At 45.7% G+C, this 21,937-nt stretch overlaps 1 protein-coding gene across 3 annotated transcripts in view; it reads left to right on the forward strand.

Moving 5' to 3' along the window:
* Positions 1–8,313, forward strand: part of Tmtc3 (Transmembrane O-mannosyltransferase targeting cadherins 3) — a 789,094-nt gene extending 780,781 nt beyond the window's left edge. For all 3 annotated transcript variants that reach the window (XM_050185292.3, XM_050185293.3, XM_055074786.2), the window contains one exon: positions 289–8,313. In XM_050185292.3, the coding sequence (XP_050041249.2) occupies positions 289–406 (118 nt within the window). In that variant the 3' untranslated portion in view covers positions 407–8,313. The remainder of the gene's footprint in view (positions 1–288) is intronic.
* Positions 8,314–21,937: the final 13,624 nt, after the last annotated feature.

The following is a 21,937-nucleotide window of genomic DNA, read 5'->3' on the forward strand; positions in this document are numbered from 1 at the left end:
TTTTTGATTTTGAGGTGTTATTTGGTGCATACACATAACATCTGACAGGTCACTTTCTTTCACTATGGGGGCCAAATAACCACATGGTTTTCTAGTCTTCTTGTGTTGTCATGTTGACTCACTTATTCTTTTCGTACCAAAAGTATGATTATTTGTGTGTCGCAATTTGTGTAAATTACGGGGACCCTTATAAAGGCATCAAATAGGTTGCTTGTGCTACAAATGTGTGCTATACACGACCTGTGAAGAGTGCCTTGCCTCAAGAGTGCTTTCCATTCATCGCCCTAGGTATCAAGAGCATTTGAGGAAAGCAGGGACGCCAGTGCATTCCGCATCCTCCAGTGAGCCACCCATGACGTCATCATCTTCGAAGCATGCAGCACAGAGTACCAGCAAAGCAACATGAAACCCATGAGCAGCGTTGTTTGTGCCAAATGTCAGTGCAACTGCGTACAGAAAGCTGTTTTTACAGGAGCCGGCAGATGAACTGTCAAATTTGGTGCATTCTTTGTATTGTGGTAGTGGAGGTGCAGATGTTTGTTCCATGGCATTTTATTGCATATACGAAATGTGTAAATTGAAGCGCCAGGTATGCATGCTGAAGCAAAACCTGACATGTGCTTTGTTTGGCCATTTGGGTGAGTTTGTGCAGCTGAGTTTCATAATGCCATTTTATTTTGGCACAAAACCCAAGCAGTGCACCTGAACATAGTGTGAGGCTACAAGTATTGTGAAAAGCCACGTTTCTACAAAATGTGAGTGCAAATTAGGCAGTTAGAAGAATCATGTATACCTAATACTTCTGTTTACTGTAGTCACGAACAAACCATAAGTCCTCCATTTATATATGTGGCAATGGCATAATTGACTTGGAATGGCACTAGCCATGATTAGCACCTACAAGGGCTGCTTGGCCTTATAAAATGGTTCAGAATCGCGTGTGCCTGACATGTATTTAGCCATTGCAGAAATGTTGGCCTGACCAAACTGTATGTAGCAGAAGTGATTAGTATATGTGAGACATTGTTATGGCAGGAAAATAAGATGGCAGTGGCTGTTGTGGTTTGAAGGTGAGAAATATGCATGAAGCTGAGGCTCTGGTGATGGCCTTCATGTTGGCTATGAGGTAACATAGTGAAAGAAGAGCTCTGGGAAATCCATCCACGCATTCATGTTGTTTGTATATAGTTCTTTATTGTAATGAGAGACACACCATACACTATACTTTTTTGTTTTTGTAAGTTAACCGACCTGTTTCAGTATAACAACTTGCACAATACACATATATATCAATGTTAGCAAGAGCAGTTAGAACATATCAGTGGGAAACTTATGAGGTAACTTATGGTTTCACAGATTATTGTGCATGATCATGATAAGTGAAGAGAGGAGTGAAAATAGTGAAATGGGGAAATATGAAGCACAGACAGTGCCTGTCGACAAGGCAGGCACTTTGGTTTGTCTTGTACAGTGTAAAATATCTATGAATTATGGCAGCTAAGCTATGCGCATTATATTTTTGAGAAGTCGCCATGTACACCACACATGTGCTGCAGGAGATGAAATGTGTAGGCACAATGTAAAGCAAGTCCTATCTACACATTTGCAGCTTGTTAGTAGCATAATGTACATACATGTTCAAAGAGAGACTTTTGCGCCGTACCATAGGATTGTTTGTGACCACAGTTGCCACTGTACAGAGACTGTGCAGCTAGCTTCTCTTTAGAACATGCAAGTAAAAAGCTGACTCTAGATGCATGTACTTGAAGAGATGTATTTATGCACATGTAGAAGTGTTCGCTGTGTCAGGAGTCGAGAGTAATTCAGCGAAATGAAATAAACTGCTTCTGCTAGCAGTGTCTACACTTGGGACCACATTGCAGCTGACTTGCTGTGGAAGTTTGTAACAGTTCAGATATGGTGGCATTGTGCTGTCAAAAATTAATTGGGGATTGTTATTTAGCAAATTTATTTCTTAGTGCAGGAACTGAGATTTTCTCCAGTGCTATTTTTGTTGAAGTTGGCTGCCTAGCATGACATATCACTCACAGCAATTTCCTTTCTTTGCAGAACTTGAGAATTATATCAGTACCAAGTTTACCATATCATTTCTTAACCTTGCATCCACACATCAGGAATAGCCACAACGAACTTTTCAAATTTCTCTAAAGAATAGATTATGTGGAAAGGTCGATCTCTCTTTCCCATAGTTATTTTTTATTACTTTAGTGCTCGGATATCAATTTTGTACATACACTGTGCGTTCTCTGCATCTTTCTCACTGGATATTTTAGGCTTTACTTCACATAGTTTCCAGCTTTTATTTTACATACGCAACTCACAGTGATTGCACAGTTACTGATATGACTTGCTTAACAGGTAGGCTTTGTCTCTATTGTTTAATATGTGAAAAACATATTGTAGATGATTTCATGCTGTTTGAACTATTTTAACACGATAGCGTTAAAGGCCCCGTGTGGCACAAAATCGGGTGTTGGCGCCGGCAGCGATGTCCGTATGAAAAAAATCATCCCGAACCACGCATCCCAATCCATGCAGGCTCTCTGCGTGGCGCATGGGCGTTACTGAACTAATTGAATTTCTCAAAATAAAATGCGTCAGAAAATTTATAAAGTACAACTTATGCAAAACCTACAGACATGACAGCATCAGATTGTAATTTGAATATACAAGAAAACATGATTCTGCTACATGGGATCTCAAACTCAAACCCCTTTCCAGTTGCCGTTTGAGGTATAACTTAGTAGGAGCAGCATGCCCCGCTCGATTCCTTGCAACACCATCCAGATGGCCTCTGCGGCAGCATTCACCGTAGGCGGGAAAACATAAGAAAAGAAGAAACAGAAAGCTCGCCTTTGTTTTGCCACCACTGTTTCCAGGAAAACACTACGCTTATATAGTTACCCGGAAGCGTGAGAAGCAGTCAGGGATGTTTGAGTGCCACTGCGTTGCACTCGTAAAGGCGAAGCTTAAGTGTCCTCCAAAATTTTTTATGAGATAGTGTCCTGCACCTTTTTCAGTATAAATTTTCAATGTGAACAAAAATTGAAGTATACATGTTACAAGAAAAGCAGGCAGATCAGACCCAGTATGGTTATTCTTGTGCTGCTCTTGCACCTTTGGTATGCAGGAAAAAAGTTCAGGCTAGATGTGGATGGTGCAGAGCGTTTCTCTCCTTCGTCTTCATTAAATTTTTGTGACATTTAGGTTCCTAACAGTAAATTCTACATTTGTTTGGAACTGCATTTTCTACTGAGTACAGTTATCTATAAAAAATGTGTTTTAGCTACTCATAGCTGGACCTTTGCTGTGGAAACTATAATCCAGAATAAACGCCATGTCTTTGTCTAAGAAGCAGTGAGGGAGCTACTGAAGACAGTTGCCTGTTGGGTTGAAGCGGAGTGAGTGGTACTTCAGTGTTGTATGATACAAAAAATGTTGATGCGTTTTTCTTGTAGCTTCAACATTCCATGCAGAAGCAGTGCAATTTCCTTGAGTATTATGCATGAACGTAATTTTGTCTGCTGCCGGTACATTTAGCAGAATGAATCATGTTCTGTTGTGCTGTGTTTTGGCTGCTCGCTTTCTTAAGCTTACTACGTTTACATGTGATATGTACTCCTGCCCATAAATTTGTTTCGAATATGACAAGGCTAACTACTTTTCACTGTAGTTTATTTGGTTATTGAAGAGTTGTAAAATATAAGTGCCTCAAAAATTTTTAATCACTGATATTCAGCAATTTCTATAAAATACTTGAGATCTGAAATCGAAATTCCAGTTCAAGGAGTTGGGAGAAATTATAATTCTCTCTCAAATGCAGCACATTTCATTCAAATTGATTCAGGGGTTGTCTGATGAGAGCACTTGTGCTTTTCACATATATTCGAGAAGGAAATCAAAGTCACTCGTGAGATAAAGCTTCTATTTAAGACGTGCACTGCATAGGATTCATGTACAAGTGCAAAATCCTTAGTGGCAGGCTTATTAGGTGGCAAGACATCTTTGCACTTCTCCCAGTCCCTAAGCTTTTGTGGACAGGTCTTACAAGTGGGAGGCAGGTCTAGAATACTAGCTACCAGATGCATATGGCATGTAAAGGACTTGTTTCTAACATGCCCACATATTCTGCAAATAACAGTTCATATTCGTTGCATATGCATGAAGATTTATTGGGACAACACCGTGTAATGCACCTGTAATATATGATACACGGCTCCAAATTTTGGTATCTCTGAATAAGCACCAAATAATAGTCACAGCTGAATGTGTGCTTTGACAAAATAATGTTGCACTCATTTAGGCTCCTCGCATATGTTCTTTTACTTATTTATTTTTCTCAGGGAAGGGAAGAAAAAGTAATATGGAAATTGCTTTTGGCAAACGCCTAAATGCTGGCTTTGTAGCTTGGTTTCAAAAGCAGAAAAGAAGTTGCAACAACAAATTTAACAATCTAAAAACTTGGTCATGTTCATCTTTTATGGGACCATAGGAAGAGGTCATAAGAGCCAGAAAAAGAATAAATAAAAAGATGAAATGGATATTAGCAAGGTGAAAGATTATTTAAATCTGGACATCTTGGCCCCCATGTGGGAGCCTTGTTCAAAGTGAAGTTCAAGAAAGATGAGCGTGAGGTTAGGTGGCTATTCAAAATGCCAGATCCAAAAATGCTGCCAAAGTTAAAATTAATGGAAATAATATAGTTCTAAACATGGCTAACTTAAATTATTAGGGGTGTTATCTCACGTCTTATCACTGTTATCACTGAGGTTTACATGTTTCTAGCTTTTCGGCACATTTTATGATGTAGCAACTAACAGGATGACAATGATAATGACTAACACCATGGCATTGGTGGCAGCAGATGCCATGCTGTGGATAGCTTGCATTCATGTAAGCAATACAGACTGCCAATCGAATATACAAGTACAGCACATTTTGCAGATGTAACACATGGGCATATACAAACTAGAAGCACTTTTAAAGAATTCTACTCCATTTTCGTTTTACAATAATAAAAGTAAGCAACAAACATATTCTATTTGTGGTTGTTACAATACATGCACTCGACATATTCCAATTTCATTTCATTTCATTTCATTTCATTACCTTAAAGGCTCCAATAAATGGAGCGTTACATAAGGGGTGGCAAGAAGAAAAATACATAGTCACAATAACAGGAAGTTTTTTACATTTTCGATGAACTTGGATGGGCACATAATGACAGCAACGTCGTTAGGAAGGCCGTTCCAGTCTGCAGCTGTGCGAAGAAAAAAAGAATTTGAAAACGTGACAGTGCGTGAGCGTGGACGGGCAACCTGTAGCTGATGGCTGGTGCGGTGAGATATGCGTGTAGGAGGAAGGATATAAGGTGCGATGCGCATAGGGCTATGAAAGAATTTGTGAAATAAAGATAGGCTGGCAATGCGACGACGGAGCGATAAGGGGGATAATGCGGAAGCAGTTTTTAAGGAGGAAACGCTGATGTCAAAGGAATATGACGAGTGGATGAAACGAGCGGCGCGATTTTGTACAATAATTCAATCTTGATTGAGCCATAAAATGGGGTCTAATTATCCGTGGTGGAATGGTGGAGTATGAAAACTGAGAAAGCTCGGAATTACTCCAGCTATACATCTTTTCTATTTCTTTTTTTTTTTTTCAAAGTACATATGGCTTTGGGCAGTGAGGCCTAAGTTTCATTTACTGCTTTATCACTGTGACTTTGCATCCTGGTTGCCATCAAATCAGCACTAATTTTTCAAGGGAAAGGTGGCTGTGAATGGGCAAAAAATTTTAAGAGCCCCTCATCAAGGTCCCATTTCAAATTTTAGTTATATGCTGAAAGTTCTTAAAGCCTCTCTAGGGATTGCTCTGCCAAAAGTATTAGAAGAAGACATAGATGAAATTGAACACCCTGTTACCATACCTCTAGGAAGCAAGCGTCACTGTCAACACAGGCACCCTCTCCCTCCGCCTCGAGTAGCATCCGCAGGCGACACTCGTTCCCCGCCTTCCCCGATAGCGGTGCCGAAACACTTCGTCGGGCTAATGTGTGGCAAGCCCCGCCTCCCATCGTTTTCTTCTCTTCCTTTCTTGCTGTGTGGCCCATTTTCAGTGGCAGCATTGCGCATTCCACATTGAACGATTGACCAAAGTAATCTATCATGGTGAAAGACGTTGCTAGGACAGCATTTACGTCGCAGCATTTGTATGTGTTACCTCGACTTCCTGGCTGGGAGCTTTCTCAAGACATGCAGCATTTCGTTTAAAATTTCCGCAGTTCTTGTGGCACACAGCGCTGTATTACTTTGCAGACCCGACCCGTGTGTGAAATATATGCTGAGCTTGTCTGCTTAAAATGGCCAAACCTGGTGAGGAGCCCTTTAAAGGCAGCTGATATAAAGAGCACGTATGAGTATTTCTTAAGAAAAATGCAGACTACATTGTAGATATGCCTTTGATGCTGGCTTTGTGTGAATCAAGGTCTTGTTTTCCGCATGAATGTTGTTGTACAATATATTACATTACTCGGCATGTCACAAGTGCTACAAAATATGGCATGCATCCATTACACCGATGGAGCTGAGATATGTATTCATGGAGTGCCGTATGTGCATATACTGCAATTCTGGATTTGTTCTCAAGGAAGGTATGCAATCTATGCTGTAATTAATGAACATGATCATTACAAGGTTTGTGCAATGGTATGCAGTTTCATTCAATCTTTACACAACAATGGTACTACATATACATTGATATTGCTACTGTTTATTGCGATAATCCTGAGTAACCGCAACACATCTTCTGATTGGTGTACAAGCTTCTGTGCTCATGCAGTATGAACTTTTTTGGATGGTCCCAGAACCATGAAATAATTGCCCAATTTGTTTCATTATCCACTTTCTTGAAACTAATGTCTTCCAGTCCGTGGAGTGGCAAGAGGAAAACCACGTACAGAAAGTAAGCTGGGTGCAGCAGTTGCACATTTTCTGGTCCTTGTTACAGCTGGTAATTAGAAAACATGGGAAATATTCTTGCTGATCACCTTTTCTTTGTATTGTTAAATCACTAACTTCATTCTAGTACACTGTGATGTGGGACATAAAAGATTTGTTGCACTTTTAAAAGGTAAATGCATATCTATTGATAGGATTGGTTTGTGTTATTGTAATCTATGTCAGACCGAAAGTAGTAAATGGGACCAAATATAGACATGCTTACAGAAAATGTTCTCATTGTGAGCACCTTGAATAGCTCACTTTTTTATGTTTTCCATAAACTTTTAATAGATAGCCCTCTCCATATAGTAGTCCTGTCGATGTACAAAGCTACAACAGCAAAAAAAAAAAAAAAATGCTGCTTCTGTGCACTTGGGCATGCACGGGCTTGGCAAAATTTTGCAGGCACATTACTGTGGGCACTAAAAAATCATAGATGGGTTTAGTAGCTCTTGGCTTTGTGTGCTTTGGTCATTAGGAAATACACAGTGCATTTTGAACATAGTGTAAAAACATGTGCATTTGGTAGACCCAGGGTAGCCTGCAAGGCCATAGGGCACATCAAATTGTGCAGAGATTGGGGGAAGAGAGGGTGTTAGGGAAGGCTCCCACGCATGCTCAGTACTGCCAGCTGGCATGTCTCCTCAGAAAGGGGGGCGGGGTAGGGGTTGGGCCCGCAGGGCCCAGCCCCCTCTATATCCCTTAGTCATTGGTTGGTAACCTAGTGAGACTATACAGTTCAGTTCGCACTGTGTAGTTGGCCATAAAGTCAAGTCCACATCCCAGGCAATAATCACATCGCCAGATAATTTTGCTGTTTTTCCACAAGAAAAACAATAATGTGACTGCAGCCTTACTTTCAGCAGTGCTCTCATGAATCATTTGATTTAATGTTAGTCCTTCATAGGCATGAAAGGTAGTTTGTGCACCTTATGCTGTGACATTTTAATCTCACGTATGTCCACTTTGCTCTTTACTTCACATGAGCAACTGTGTTTTCCGCAGAAAATGCCAGAGAAAATGTGTTATTCATGTAGCATTTCTGCCCTGCGTGGTGTCAGGAGATGCAGAGGTTGGCAGCTGGTGTGGCTGTAACCCAACAGTTGTCATGAAAACTCATGCATAAGCTTTGCGAAATGTGTTGCTGTTCTTTGTTTCATATTGTAATCCAAGTAGTCTTCCACAGTGCAGTGTAATTTTCTATCTGTTGCATTTTTAAAATCTCTGGCGACTTACCTAGTGTGTTGATACATCGAGAGTTGGCAATAAATATGTTTTTGCTGCAATCTAAGATGAATGTATGTGGTGTTATAGCTAATCCTCTTCTTAATTGTTTTGTAAGACCAGAAGTGTAATAAGTAATTTTATGTAAAGGGGAGTGCTAAAATGTCACCGCAAGGTGGCTTCAGAGAAGTTTACAGGAAAGACGTTCACTTGAAACGGATGTGTATTGAAAAATAGTTTCACCACAAGCATTATTAACTGCGTACGTACATCAGGAAGCATGAAAAAGCTTAGCAAAGGGGTAATATTAGAGGTGATACGGCGAATGCAGAAACATTGTTCTAGCTGGGTGCATTCGGATGCGAGTTGCAGCTATGGAGGTCCCGGCTTTTTTTTTTTTTTTTTTTTTTCAATGACGCGTTTATATGATAGCTAGAAAAATACCTCCTACGTAAAACCAGGTTTATTACTGCATCAGCATCTGTGGTCACCCGAATAAAAACCTGTCTGTCGGCTTGTGTACGGCAAAATAGAGAGGAGACCCACACGAGGGGAGGAGGCACCTGACGGCGCTCCGCCGTCAACCATCTGCTCCCGGACAAATACGTGTCGCAGCTGCGTGTGTGTTCTACCTAGGGTACTTAGTTAAAAGCAATGATCGATGCTGCACCTTTTCCGAGGTAAAGCTAATGCTTAAACACCAACTCCGGCGTCATTTTCAAATGGTATTGACAGTCCTGTCACCGGCAGGCTGGTTCAGTTTGCTTAAAAATTCATCAATAATTTTAAATAACAAATAAACGCCATACCAAAACTGTTAACTGCTTCATGTGACATCACAATGAGTCGATGACATCAGATCCTACACTACCATAATGTAAACACGCAGTGCTCGTGGTGCTAATGCCGGGGAAGTGAAGCTGATGTCTCTTGATGACACAGGGAGCTTTTACAGAGTTTCCGAACTAAACGCAACCAAGTCGCATTGGACACGAAAATACCTTAATTATAGTAGGATAACATTTGTTAAAGCATACATGTGGATATAGGCAAAAAAACGTGATCAGGTCACAAAGAAGTCGCATCATGCGAGAGAAACTTTGACGGGGTGCCTCCGACAGGCCAGGAACGGATCTCCTGCAGATTTTGATGAGGCGTTAACATATGAGGCAAGGGAATGGCACTAAATTACATGCACATGCTTTGCACGCCGCAAACGCAACCGTACGTGTGATCGGCGAGCACGATCGCAATCAGATAGATCGCGTTTGTAGTTTGATTTCCTTTTTAAACCTCATGTGCGTGTTTTCACTATGTCGTGAAGGAACAAAATTCAGAGCTCACATTGCAAAGAAATGGGAGCCATGTACAGGAATGGGATGAGGTATAGGAATAAATGAACTGTGTGGTTTAATTAGGTGTTAAATAAAAATTAGCAAACCGTCGTTTTCTGCCTTTCTCAAGGCGATGTATTGAATGCTAACTAAATTTCTCCGATGCCCTAATAACGGCATCAATTTGACATTTAGGCCGAGTTTAGGCCACATTGTTCGTTACGTGCATCACATTTCTTTTACATTGTGTGTGTTGAAAATATATATGGAATAGCCGTTTTTTCCCCCTGTTTTTATGTGTCATACACCTGAGACGTAGATCGTTTTCCATGTCCCCTGGGAGAATAAAGCAAAAGACATTGTTTATATTTGCTTGAATTAGGAAGCATGTTATAGGTTGTGTATGTATGTCTTCGAGCTCGCGCAGCTTTCCATTGTCACGTGCGTCCAATGTCAGTGACGATTCAACTGATAGAGGGAGCGTTCTCTTTGATGACCGGCCTTCTAGGTGACATGTTCACAGGTTACCATTCTATTTCGCGTGGGCTGCTCGTAGAGATACTCCGGAGGATACGGCAAGATGTGGGTATCGCATTAGACCGAAGCGCAGGATTTCCATGCTTTGTACATACTTCCTGGCCTTCAATGACATGCACATAATGCAGCCGTATGTACTTTGCATCAAAGTGCAGCTTACAAATGGAGTCGGTGGCTTCCAAAGGCCCAATCGGTGCTGTGAAAATTGCGCTCCCGCACCGGGCGCCTTTCTTCATCTTTAGGGACTCCGAAGACGCACTCCACAACAGTAGTTCTTTCACCGAGGTGTGCTTATCCTCTCATCCTTTGACCACTCTGCCATGTTGCCGAGTTACCAGACAAACAATAGACATATGCGCAAGCCATCTGCGCACGTATACATCGTGCAGACGGCAACGTTTGACGTAAGCGAGGAACCTCAATTCATGAGAAAGCAGTAATTTTTTTGTATTCTTTTTTTCACACATACTAGGTACAAAAAATGACGGGAAAAAACGCAAGCACGACTGTGTGTTGAGCAGACGATAGCGCGTCGAGCAGACGACAGCTAGAGTTACTGTATATGCTACCAAAAGTAACTCTAACGACAGCTTGGCACCGCCGTAACCGCCGGCGGTACGCGCGGTTCCGTCGGGCCACCACATTGGTCGGAACTTCAGATGGCCATGGCAGCACCGCCGCAAATATTAACCTTTTTTTTTTTTTTTGCTTCACTCTCGCCGCTTGCTTTGGCGTGCGTTGGACCCACTCCCACAATCTAGTACACTCTAACGAGCATAGAGTGTACTAGAATACGGTTGAGTGTAAAGCCCCTTAAACTTCGTAAAGTAGCGCCACCATGGAGGAAGGAAAACTGAGGAGGAGCCCTGGCATCACCCTTTGTGGAGCTAAGTGAAGCCGGAAGTTGGCGTTGCTCCGCCCAACGTTTTAAAGGGAAGCTTTCTTTGCCTCTTCCTTCGACTTCCTCACTGCTGCTGCTGTGGGCTGCTGCCCTACCCTCTCCGCGCGCTAGGAGAAAAGTGTGGAGGAAATGACGTAGTAAGTTCTCCTTTCTTTTGCTGATTTTTTATTTCTTTGTCATGGTGGCCACGCCTTTCGGGCCACAATGGCGGCTTTGTTTTGGTCACGGGTTTTGGTTCTGCGCGCTCACGCGTGTTGCTCCGTATGTTTCGGACCGTGGCAAAGGCGCCGTGTGGGCAGGTTAGCGTTGGTCTCCGTGTTTTGTTGCGCTGCGTCATCTGGACCGTGCTCTACCGGATGTTGCTGTGGCCAGGTGGGACAGGAGGAACTAAAGTTCGTGAAATGAACGCGCATGCAACGCTGTACGCAATGTACCGCGCCACGGCAATGGCAACGGACGAAGGAATATCCGCGGGAAATTTTGCCCTCTTTGGCGGAATCGTGCCAACGTGCTAACGATTGTTTAGTATTGCTGCGGAACGCGCGGGTCCGAGCAGCACGGTTGCGCGCAGCGCGGCGTGGTGTCGCGATAAATGTAAACGAGAGAGGAGAGCTGGCCCGATAGGCGGAGCAACGCCATGAGCAACGCCAACTTCCGGCTTCACTTTAGCTTCACAAAGGGTGACGTCAGAGCCTCACCTGAGTTTCCTTCCTCCGTGGCTGCAGCTGTCGCGCACACCGCGTTGGGTGGTGGTTCAGAGCGTGTGTGTGTGTATGTGTGTAATATATATATATATATATATATATATATATATATATATATATATATATATATTGTTACGTGTAGCTGATGTGCAAGTCTATTTACAACATATTTACACGTAGACCAACGGTGGCAAAGATGGCGACGCTATATCAAGCGGGCCACGCCGTCTTTCTCCTCAGTGCAGCCACACTGTGGCGGCTGTTCCGTAGCATCACCCCCGCAGTAGAAGCACCGTCCTGGTCGGTGCTTAATCTACACATCCGCGGCGAAAGGTGTGTGGTATGGCTTTAGTCTCGCCACGTGAATGATGTCGCAGCCGACGATGACGCTGAGAGGTTGGCGGGGAGGACTTCATACGTGACATCGGTCACTTGTCGCACCACACGGTATGGGCCAGTGTAGCGCGACAGCAGCTTTTCGGAAAGGCCCACACGTCGAATGGGTGACCAAAGAAGCACCAGAGAACCCGGAGTAAAGTGCACGTCGCGATGGTGGCAATCATAGAGGCGTCTCTGATGCTCCTGTGAGGCCTCGAAACGGGTGCGGGCGAGCTGGCGCGCGTGGTCGGCGTGTGCGATCGCGTTGAGGGCGTATTCAGTGGCTGAACGTGTGGCCGAGGGCAACAAAGTGTCCAAGGGCAACGCGGGTTCTCGGCCATGTAGGAGATAGAATGGTGAATAGCCGGCGGTGTCTTGACGCGACGAATTATACGCGAACGTCACATATGGTAAGTGAAGATCCCAGTCGTGGTGGTCGGTCGTGACGTACTTGGATAGCATGTCGGTGATGGTCCGGTTGAGGCGCTCCGTGAGGCCGTGGGTCTGTGGGTGGTAGGACGTGCTGAACTTGTGCTTAGTGGAGCAGGAGCGGAGGATGTCCTCGACGACTGCCGACAGAAAGCTGTCGATAAAAAGAGAAACAGAGTGGAAGGGGGAGATAGATAGAAAGAAAGGGAGACAAGCACGAACAAAGCGCGTACACTACAGAGCGGTAGGGGGCGGCATTCTTAGAGTCTGTCGTGAAGCCCCGTGGACCGCAAGAACCTTAATAGCGCGAGTAAGGCCTTCAACGCGGATGTTCTTTCGGAGCATTGGCCTAAAGCTTTCAGTTCTGAAAGTGGACGATTGTCCAACTGGTCCAGTACTCTGCACATCACTTGTCTCTCAGCATTGTACCGCGGGCAGACACAGATAATGTGTGCTAGCGTCTCGTCGATGTTACATGTGTCGCACATGGGGCTGTTGGCCATTCCTGAGGAAAGCATATGAGTTTGTAAAGGCAACGCCTAGCCACAGACGGTAGATCATGGTCCGTTCACGTCGTGGTAATCCAGGCGGGAGGTGCATCCGTATGTCTGGAGACAACGAACGCAACCGACACATGGTGAAAACATTCGAGTCCCACAGGGGCAAGGTACACCCACGGGATATCAATCGCAGCGTCTGTTCGCGAAAGCGGAATGAATACTCGTTGACCACTTTCATGTGCAGATCGGGCGGCTTCGTCGGCGTGGTCAATCCCGCTGATGTTACAATGTCCTGGAAGCCACTGAAAGATTATGTTGTGTCCCTTGTCATGGCTTTGATGATATATGTGCCGAATTTCTGAGTCCAGTTGTTCATTGGGTCCGTGGCGCATTGGGCTTCGTATGCACTGAATGGCTGCCTTGGAGTCACTAAAGACTGTCCATTGTTGCGGTGGCTTCTGCTTAATGAAATCAAGTGCAGCATGGAGCGCCGCGAGTTCTGCACCCGTCGATGTGGTCACACATAAAGTTCTTAATTTTATTTCCTCAGATTGTGCCGGGATGATGACTGCAGCAGCAGAGCTGTTGAGTTTTACTGAACCATCTGCGTATACATGTTGCCGGAATCTGTGCACGTTGTGAATGTGCTCCAAAGTTACTTGTTTTAAAGCTTGCAATATGGCGCTCCAGCTTTCTTTCTGATTCCTGGAATTGTCAGTTGCACTTGCGGCCGGTGCAGACACCACAATGGATCTGACAATCGTGTAGCGGGCGTAAATGCTGATGGCAAGTAGGACTGATGTCTTACAATAGTTTTAGCAAAAGCTGAAAGTGGCCTTTTTGCTGGCAAGCAAGCAAGATGGTGTGAGGGAATCCGAGTCAGGTGTCGGATGTGCGCTCTCAGGACATCCGTATCAATGTAGACTGTCAAAGGAGCGTCTCTGGCTATGGCCACTGTCGCAATCGATGACGTAGTTTTGGGAAGACCGAGACAAGTCCTGAGTGCTTGGGCTTGCACGCTCTGGAGTTTGCGAATATTCATAGTGCAAGTATTTCCTAGTACAGGTAAGCTGTACCGTAGGAAGCCCACAAACAGTGCTTTATATAGTTGCAACATTGACGGTACTGTTGCACCCCAGGACTTCCCGCCGAGAAACGCAAGAAGGTCCACAATGGCGGCCAAACGCTTTGTCATGTACGAGATGTGAGGGCTCCAAGACAAGTCTCTATCGATGATAACGCCAAGAAATCGGTGCGTTCGTCTATATCGTATAATTTGGTCATTAATCCGCAAAGCATACGGAGCCATCGCTTTGCAATTAAAAGCAACGAGTGCACATTTCTCAGCGGAAAGCTCCAAGCCTTGTCTTCTTAGGTATGTTGACACAGCCGTTGAGGCTTTCTGAAGTAGTGCGCGGACTTGTACACGTGTCACGCCTGAAGCCCATATGCAAATGTCGTCTGCATATACGGAGAGCTGAACGGTTTGCGGTAACGAATCGGCGAGACCAACGAGCACCAGGTTGAAAAGGGTAGGGCTGAGTACTCCGCCTTGCGGTACACCACGACTGGTATAGCTTGATGGCGTTGGTCCGTCTTCAGTCAAAATAAAGAAAGATCTTCCATTCAGATAGTTGCATATCCAGCGAAAGGTGCGTCCACCAATCCCTACAGCTTCTAAGGCGTCCAGAATTGCATGATGATCTACATTGTCGTACGCACCTTTAACATCAAGGAATAGGGTCGCAGTGATTCGTTTCAGATGTTTCTGGTGTTGTACGTATGTTACCAGGTCGATAACGCTATCTATTGACGAGCGGCCACGTCGAAAACCAGCCATTACCTCTGGATAGACGTTGTAAAATTCCAAGTACCACTCCAACCGTTTAAGGATCATTCTCTCCATTACCTTGCCGACACAGCTGGCCAGTGCTATTGGACGGTAAGATGACAATTCCAACGGGGATTTGCCAGCCTTTAGGAGTGGAACAAGCCGACTGGATTTCCACGTTGTAGGGACCAGGCCGTCACGCCATGATGCGTTGTATAGGCCAAGAAGGGCATCTCTGGCCTCTTGACCAATGTTTGCAAGCGCAGAGTATGTGATGCCATCGTGTCCTGGTGACGAAGATCGCCTGCACCCAGCAAGCGCGGCCTCCAGTTTTTCGATAGAGAAAGCAGCGTCTATGCGAGGATCTCGGGAGCAAGGGGGCACAATGGGAATAGGTGCGCAAGGTGAATACGTGAGCGCCGAACCCGCGATCCTTGCGCAGTAATCTTCGGCTACCTCGACTTGTCGGCGTCCTAGATGTAGGGCTAGAGACTTAAATGGACGACGCGGTTGAGGAGCTGTTCGAAGTCCACGGATTGTTCTCCAGACAACCGACAGAGGTTCACGCGGGTCGAGAGACTCACAAAACGATTTCCAGCGGTGATTTTGCAGTACAGCAAGGCGACGCTGAATTTTCTTTTGAGTGCGTCTGGCCTCTCTAAGGTCGTACAATGATTTAGTCCGTCTGTAGCGTCGCTCCGCTCGCCGGCGGATTGCACGGAGGCTCTGTATTTCCGAATAAAAATCTGTGTATTTTTCTAATGGCCGAAATGAGCGCATAGCATCCTGCATAGCCTTGGCGATCTCAAATTCTAGTGTGGACGAAATGCCTTCGTGGCATGCGTCTTCCATAAGTGATTTAAACACGGGCCAATCGATTGTTTGTTTAAAGTTTGATGGAACGGATTTGGTGAGGCCTTTTATCTTCAGGTAGGTAGGAATGTGGTCGCTTCCGTGGGTTTCTATATCTGCGAACCAATGGACGCAGCGAGTGAGGCATCGCGAAACAAATGCTAAGTCTAAACAACTACTGTACGTCCGGCCGCGCAGAAACGTGGGACTGCCATCATTTAGACAACAAAGTTCATGGTCGCAAGCAAAGGACACGAGGTTTCTTCCTTTGGAATTTATCTTGTTGCTTCCCCAAAGTGAATGATGTGCGTTGAAGTCCCCTACAACAATCCATGGATCAGGTGTCGCATCTATAATGTCACTCAGTCTCTGCGTATCGAAACGACTTGATGGAGAAAGGTAAGCGCCCACTAAAGTAAACGCAAGTTTTTGTTTTTTCACGGTCAAACACACATACTGATTAGTGTCATGTGGCCGCACTGGATGAACAACGTAAGTCAGTTTACACCGTATGTAGATGATCACTTTGCTAATGTCAGTACAAGTCGATGACACATGAGGTTCATAGCCTGAGTTCCGGACGGGTTTCTGTAGCTTCGGTTCACAGACGACAACAATGGGGAATCGATTGGTGAAAACGTAATGGCGAAAATCACTGCAGGATTTTAGGCCACGGGCATTCCATTGCATAATAGATGCTTCCTTGACTTGTCTGAAGAACGGCTGACGCGGTATAGCATTTGCGCTTGCTACTCGAGGCTCGCAAGAACCGGATCCAGGCCGTCCAGCACTTGTAGTGCACCTCGAGCAGATGGTGTCCGCATGTCATTTATCAACACGCGAATGACTTTCGTTAGAGATTTTATTATGACGATTACTTGCTTGTCTTGACCTCGCACGTTATCTGGGCCCTCATTGGTTCGTCGGTAGTCCACCGTCGACCTTTGTTGGGCTGGAGGACTTGATGTCGGAAGTGCAGGCCAGTCGTTTGCAGTAGAGGTATTCCCTGCGCCATCAGACACGGTGTTGTTACTGTGGGTGAGCGCTTTGGGAGCACCAGCCTCAGGAAGTTAGGCATGGTTAGGTCCCCAAGAAAATAGGGCGTCTTTCTTCAAGAGGTCGATAAGGGGACGGGCGATGGTCGGAAAATCCTTCACAAAGCGTCGGAAATACGAGCACAGCCCTACGAAACTACGAACGTCCTTGGTAGACTTCGGAACAGGAAAGTTCGTAACGGCGCGAATTTTGTCCGGATCACGTCGCACGCCTCTGGCGTCCAGGAGGTGTCCAAGGACGGTGATTTGGCGGCGAGCGAAGTGACATTTTAACGAGTTCAACTGGAGACCGGCGCGGCGGAACACGTCAACAATCGCCGAAAGACGGTCTAGATGCGTGTCAAATGTGGGTGAATAAACGATGACGTCGTCCAGATAGCATAAACAGGTGGACCACTTGAACCCCTGGAGCAAAGAGTCCATCATTCGTTCGAAGGTGGCGGGCGCGTTACAGAGACCGAAAGGCATCACCTTGAACTGATAAAGGCCGCAAGGAGTAATAAATGCAGTCTTCTCTCGGTCCATGGCGTCGACAGATATCTGCCAGTAGCCAGACCGTAAGTCGATAGAAGAAAAATAGGTGGCACCGTAGAGGCAGTCGAGAGCGTCATCAATACGTGGCAGAGGGTTCACGTCCTTTCTTGTGATTTTGTTCAGGTGGTGATAATCTACACAAAAACGCCACGTGCCATCCTTCTTTTTGACAAGTACGACGGGAGAAGCACAGGGACTACAAGAAGGCTCGATAATGTCCTTTGCAAGCATCTTTTTGACTTCCTGTTGGATAACAGCTCGTTCGGACGCAGGAACACGACATGGGCGTCGGTGAATAGGGTTCGCATGCCAGTGTTTATGCGATGGGTCACGACGGACGTTTGACCTAAGGGTCGATTGTCAAAGTAAAAAATGGCGCGATAGCCTTCAAGAACGCGGCAAAGAGCTTCAGCTTGAACAGGTGTAAGGTCAGAGGAAACCATCTTCTCAATGTCGACGTCGGTACCGTGCGATGACGTCACGGTATGGGCTGAGCTGTGACGATCTTACACTGTGAATGGCTCGATCTCACCATCCTGCAAAGCGCTAATTATAGCCAATGAAATCCCCTGAGGCAGAACTTGCGCGGTTAACGCGAAATTGACAAGGGGAAGGCAGGTGCGATTACCAGTAATTGTCAGCACAGTGTGTGGCACGGTAACACCATGTGTAAGTAATTGGTGCGACCACGTAATTACCGTCAGGTACAGCTGGTGAGGACAAGTCGACGTGTGTCGCAGATTGAGGCGGTAGGCGAATAAAATCCATGCAGCTCAAACGGCTTGGAGGTGGGTCCACATGGTCGGCAAGAAGAGGCAAGTCAAGGCGAAGTGAGCCGGCCGAACAGTCAATGAGGGCAGAATGATTGGCAAGGAAATCCAGACCGAGAATGAGTCCGTGAGGGCAGTGCTCGATGACGGTAAAGAGAACGACGGATTGTCTCTCAGCAATGGTGAGTCGGGCAGAGCACATGCCAACAATAGTGACAGTCCCTCCGTCGGCGGCTTGTACAACTCGGTCCGGCGCGGGCGTCAGAACTTTCTTGAGCCGATGGCGAAGAGCAGCACTCATAATGGACACATGTGCCTCGGTGTCAATCAATGCGCACACAGGAACATTGTCGACGAGAACGTCCAAAAGATTCTTGTTCGTGGGTAAAGTGAAGCGAGGATTTCGTGCCAATTTCGTCATTGCAGCTTCACCTCCAGAAGCTGCAATGTCTAGTTTTCCGGTCGGGGTGCGGCGAGTAGGTCGGAGAAGGAGCACGGCGTGACAGGGGCGAACGAGATTGACGACGGGAGGGAGAAGGCGAGCGGGAGCAGCGGGGTCGTGTCAAAGGTGTCGCAGGGTCAGATAATGGAGCGGGCATAGAAGGGGCGAAGGGAAAGGACGCGCTTGAGGGGCCAGGGTGGTAATCAGGAGAATAGCGCACCGGAGAAGTCCAGCGGCTGCGGCAGTGGCGAGCGACATGTCCTATGCGTCGGCACTTAAAACAGATCGGCTTGTCGTACACGGTTCGCCATTCAGAGGGGTTGCGCTGTCCATAAGAGGAGTAAGAAGGGCGCGGTGGGGACGTGCGTGGAGAAAGAGGTTCCGAGCCTAAGGAACGAATGGATTGCAGGCCGACATTGAACAACTCTTGACGGACGACGGCCTGGATCAAGGAGATTGTCACCGGAGAATGATCAGGTGACGCGAATGAAGGGGCCGCCGGTTGTGCCGCTTCGACCTCACGACGAATGATGCGGGTCAAGTTGTCACATCGCGATGGCTGGTGGAAGAGGTCGTCACAGGATGACGTAGCAGCTGTGTTGGGAAGTCACGTGATGTGCTGGGATACCCGGCGGCTTTTAGCATGCTCAAGACGGCGGCACTCCTTGAGGATCGTATCGATGCTGGTGACGTTGGTAAACACCAGTAAATTGAAGGCGTCGTCAGCAATGCATTTGAGGACGTGATGAACCTTATCGTCCTGAGACATGGTCGGGTCAGCCTTGGCACAAAGGGCCAAGACGTCGAGAATGTAGGACACGTAGGACTCGGTCGACGTCTGTACACGTGTGGCAAGGGCTTTCTTGGCATTGACTTGACCGAAGGGATTGCCAAAAAGGTCGCGGAGCTTCTCTTTGAAGAGATCCCAGCTCGAGATCTCCTCTTCGTGAGTCTGGAACCATGCAAGTGGAGCTCCGTCGAGGTAGAAAAGAACGTTCGCAAGCATAATAGTCGAATCCCACCTGTGCTGACACGTATAAGCGGAGCCAGTCGTCAACATCAGGTCTGCCGACTCCGTTGAAAACACCAGGATCCCGAGGGGGGGAAACGGCGACGTAGGTCGGGGCTGCAGGCGGAGACGGTTGCGTAGATGAAGGGCAGCCAGCAGGAGCCGAAGTTGCACTGTCGCCGTTGCGACCGCTGCAAAGCTCCATGACGGGTACGGGGAATGTCCACCTCCACCAAATTAATGTTACATGTAGCTGATGTACAAGTCTATTTACAATATATTTACACGTAGACCAACGGTGGCAAAGATGGCGACGCTATATCAAGCGGGCCACGTCGTCTTCTTTCTCCTCAGTGCATCCACACTGTGGCGGCTGTTCCGTAGCAATATATATGACAGGCACGACTAAGAGAAGAAAGGCGACAGGAGAAACTAATTTTCACCCCACTGCGTCGAATGTGCACATTGCCCTCTGGAGCTCCCTGGCTGTCGCCACATTAGCCACTTGGCAGCTGTAATTATCCGTCACTTCCCACAGAAGCATTGCAGAAATTGCAGCGCATTTCTTTCTACTAACTTCTACTAGCGTGCGAGGCCAGAGGGGATGCAGATAGAACTGTAGAGAAAAGGAGAGGGAGAAGAGGCAGTTCCCGCCCAGGTAGCACAAACCCATCTAGAAGACGTCTATATTTCGGCTTGTTCAAGCCATAAGGTTGTCTACAATCCAGCTTGTACAAGCTGAGCAATAGCTCTAGAACTCCACAAGCACTCCTGAAGCCAAGCTAATGCTCCCTCCGTATTCGTCTTGGGGAAGTCTTGGCAAGCTGTTCCTTAGACCATGTCTAGAACTCGCTTGTGAAGGCTTATTTCGCTTGCCTGAGAAAATACCGGGTGTTTCAGCAAACACTTTAAAAAAAAAATCCTGTGGCAGATAGCACAATTCTAGTCCATGAGCCGGTCTACTCGAAGAGGCGGACATTACTTGCAGAATAAATTGAAATGCATAATCGACTAATTAACAAAATTGCACTAATTAAGCTTTAAGCTAATTGCTTTATGGCACATTGTAATTTAGAAATATCAGCTGGCGAGACTGCAAGGCATATCCACTTGAAAATAATTTTGTGGATGACACCATTACGAATATGCGCCGTCAAACTTGCGGTAAAAATGCACTGTCATTCCGCTTAATTTCCTAACAAAATGTCGTTTTATGCATTGAAACTCAAAAGTAATTGGAACGCCCATGCGTTTCTCTGCAAAGTTTGGGAATTAATATCTCGAAAATGATGTCATCCTGAGAATTCTTTCCAAGTGGATCCGCCTTGCGAACTGCCCGGCTAGAATTGGTAAATTGCAACATGTGCCATAAGGTAATTTGTTAAAAGTTAATTAGTAATTTTTTAATGAGTCGATTATAAATTTAAATCTTTTGTGCAAGCAATGTCCACCTCTTCGAGTAGACCAGCTCAAGGACTAGAATTGTGCTATTTGCCACTGTCAATTGTGAAAGGGTTGGCTCATGATACAGCATTTCTAATAAATGCACAAGTATTCAATACGACTGGTTCTAACTTGAAAATTGTCACCATCATCATCATCATCAGCCCGCCTGTTTTATGTCCACTGCAGCACGAAGGCCTCTCCCTGCAATCTCCAATTAACCCTGTCCTACGCCAACCGATTCCAGCTAGTGCCCGCGAATTTCCTAATTCCATCGCTCCACCTAGTCTTCTGTCGTCCTCGACTGCGTTTCCCTTCTCTTGGTACCCATTCTGTAACCCTAATAGTCCAACGGTTATCTAACCGGCGAATTACGTGACCTGCCCAGCTCCATCTTTTCTCTCTTGATGTCAATTAGAATATTGTCTATACCCGTTTGCTCTGTGATCTAAACCGCTCTCTTTCTGTCTCTTAGCGTTATGCCTAGCAATCTTCGTTCCATCGCACTTTACGTGCTGCTTAACTTGTTCTCAAGCTTCTTTGTCAGTCTCTAAGTCTCTGCCCCATATGTGAGCACTGGTAAAATGCACTAATTGTACACCTTGCTTTTCAATGATAATGGTAAGCTTCCAGTCAGAAGCTGACAATTTGTGCAGTATGCGATCCAACCCATTTCTATTCTTTTATGACTTTTTTATGACTTCATTCTTTTATGACTTTATGATCAGGGTTCCCTGCCATTAATTGACCTAATTAAGTAAACGTACTCCTTCACAGACTCTAGAGGCTGACTGGCGATCTTGAACTCTTGTTCCTTTGCCCGGCTATTCATCGTTAATTTTGTCTTCTGCATATTAATCTTCAATCCCACTCTTACACTTTCTCTGTTAAGGTCTTCAATCATTTGTTGTAATTTATCTGCATTGTTGCTGAATATAACAATGTCATCGGCCAACCGAAAGTTGCCGAGAT

The sequence above is a fragment of the Dermacentor andersoni genome, chromosome 4 (genome assembly GCF_023375885.2).
Source record: "Dermacentor andersoni chromosome 4, qqDerAnde1_hic_scaffold, whole genome shotgun sequence".
Taxonomy (NCBI): Eukaryota; Metazoa; Arthropoda; class Arachnida; order Ixodida; family Ixodidae; genus Dermacentor; species Dermacentor andersoni.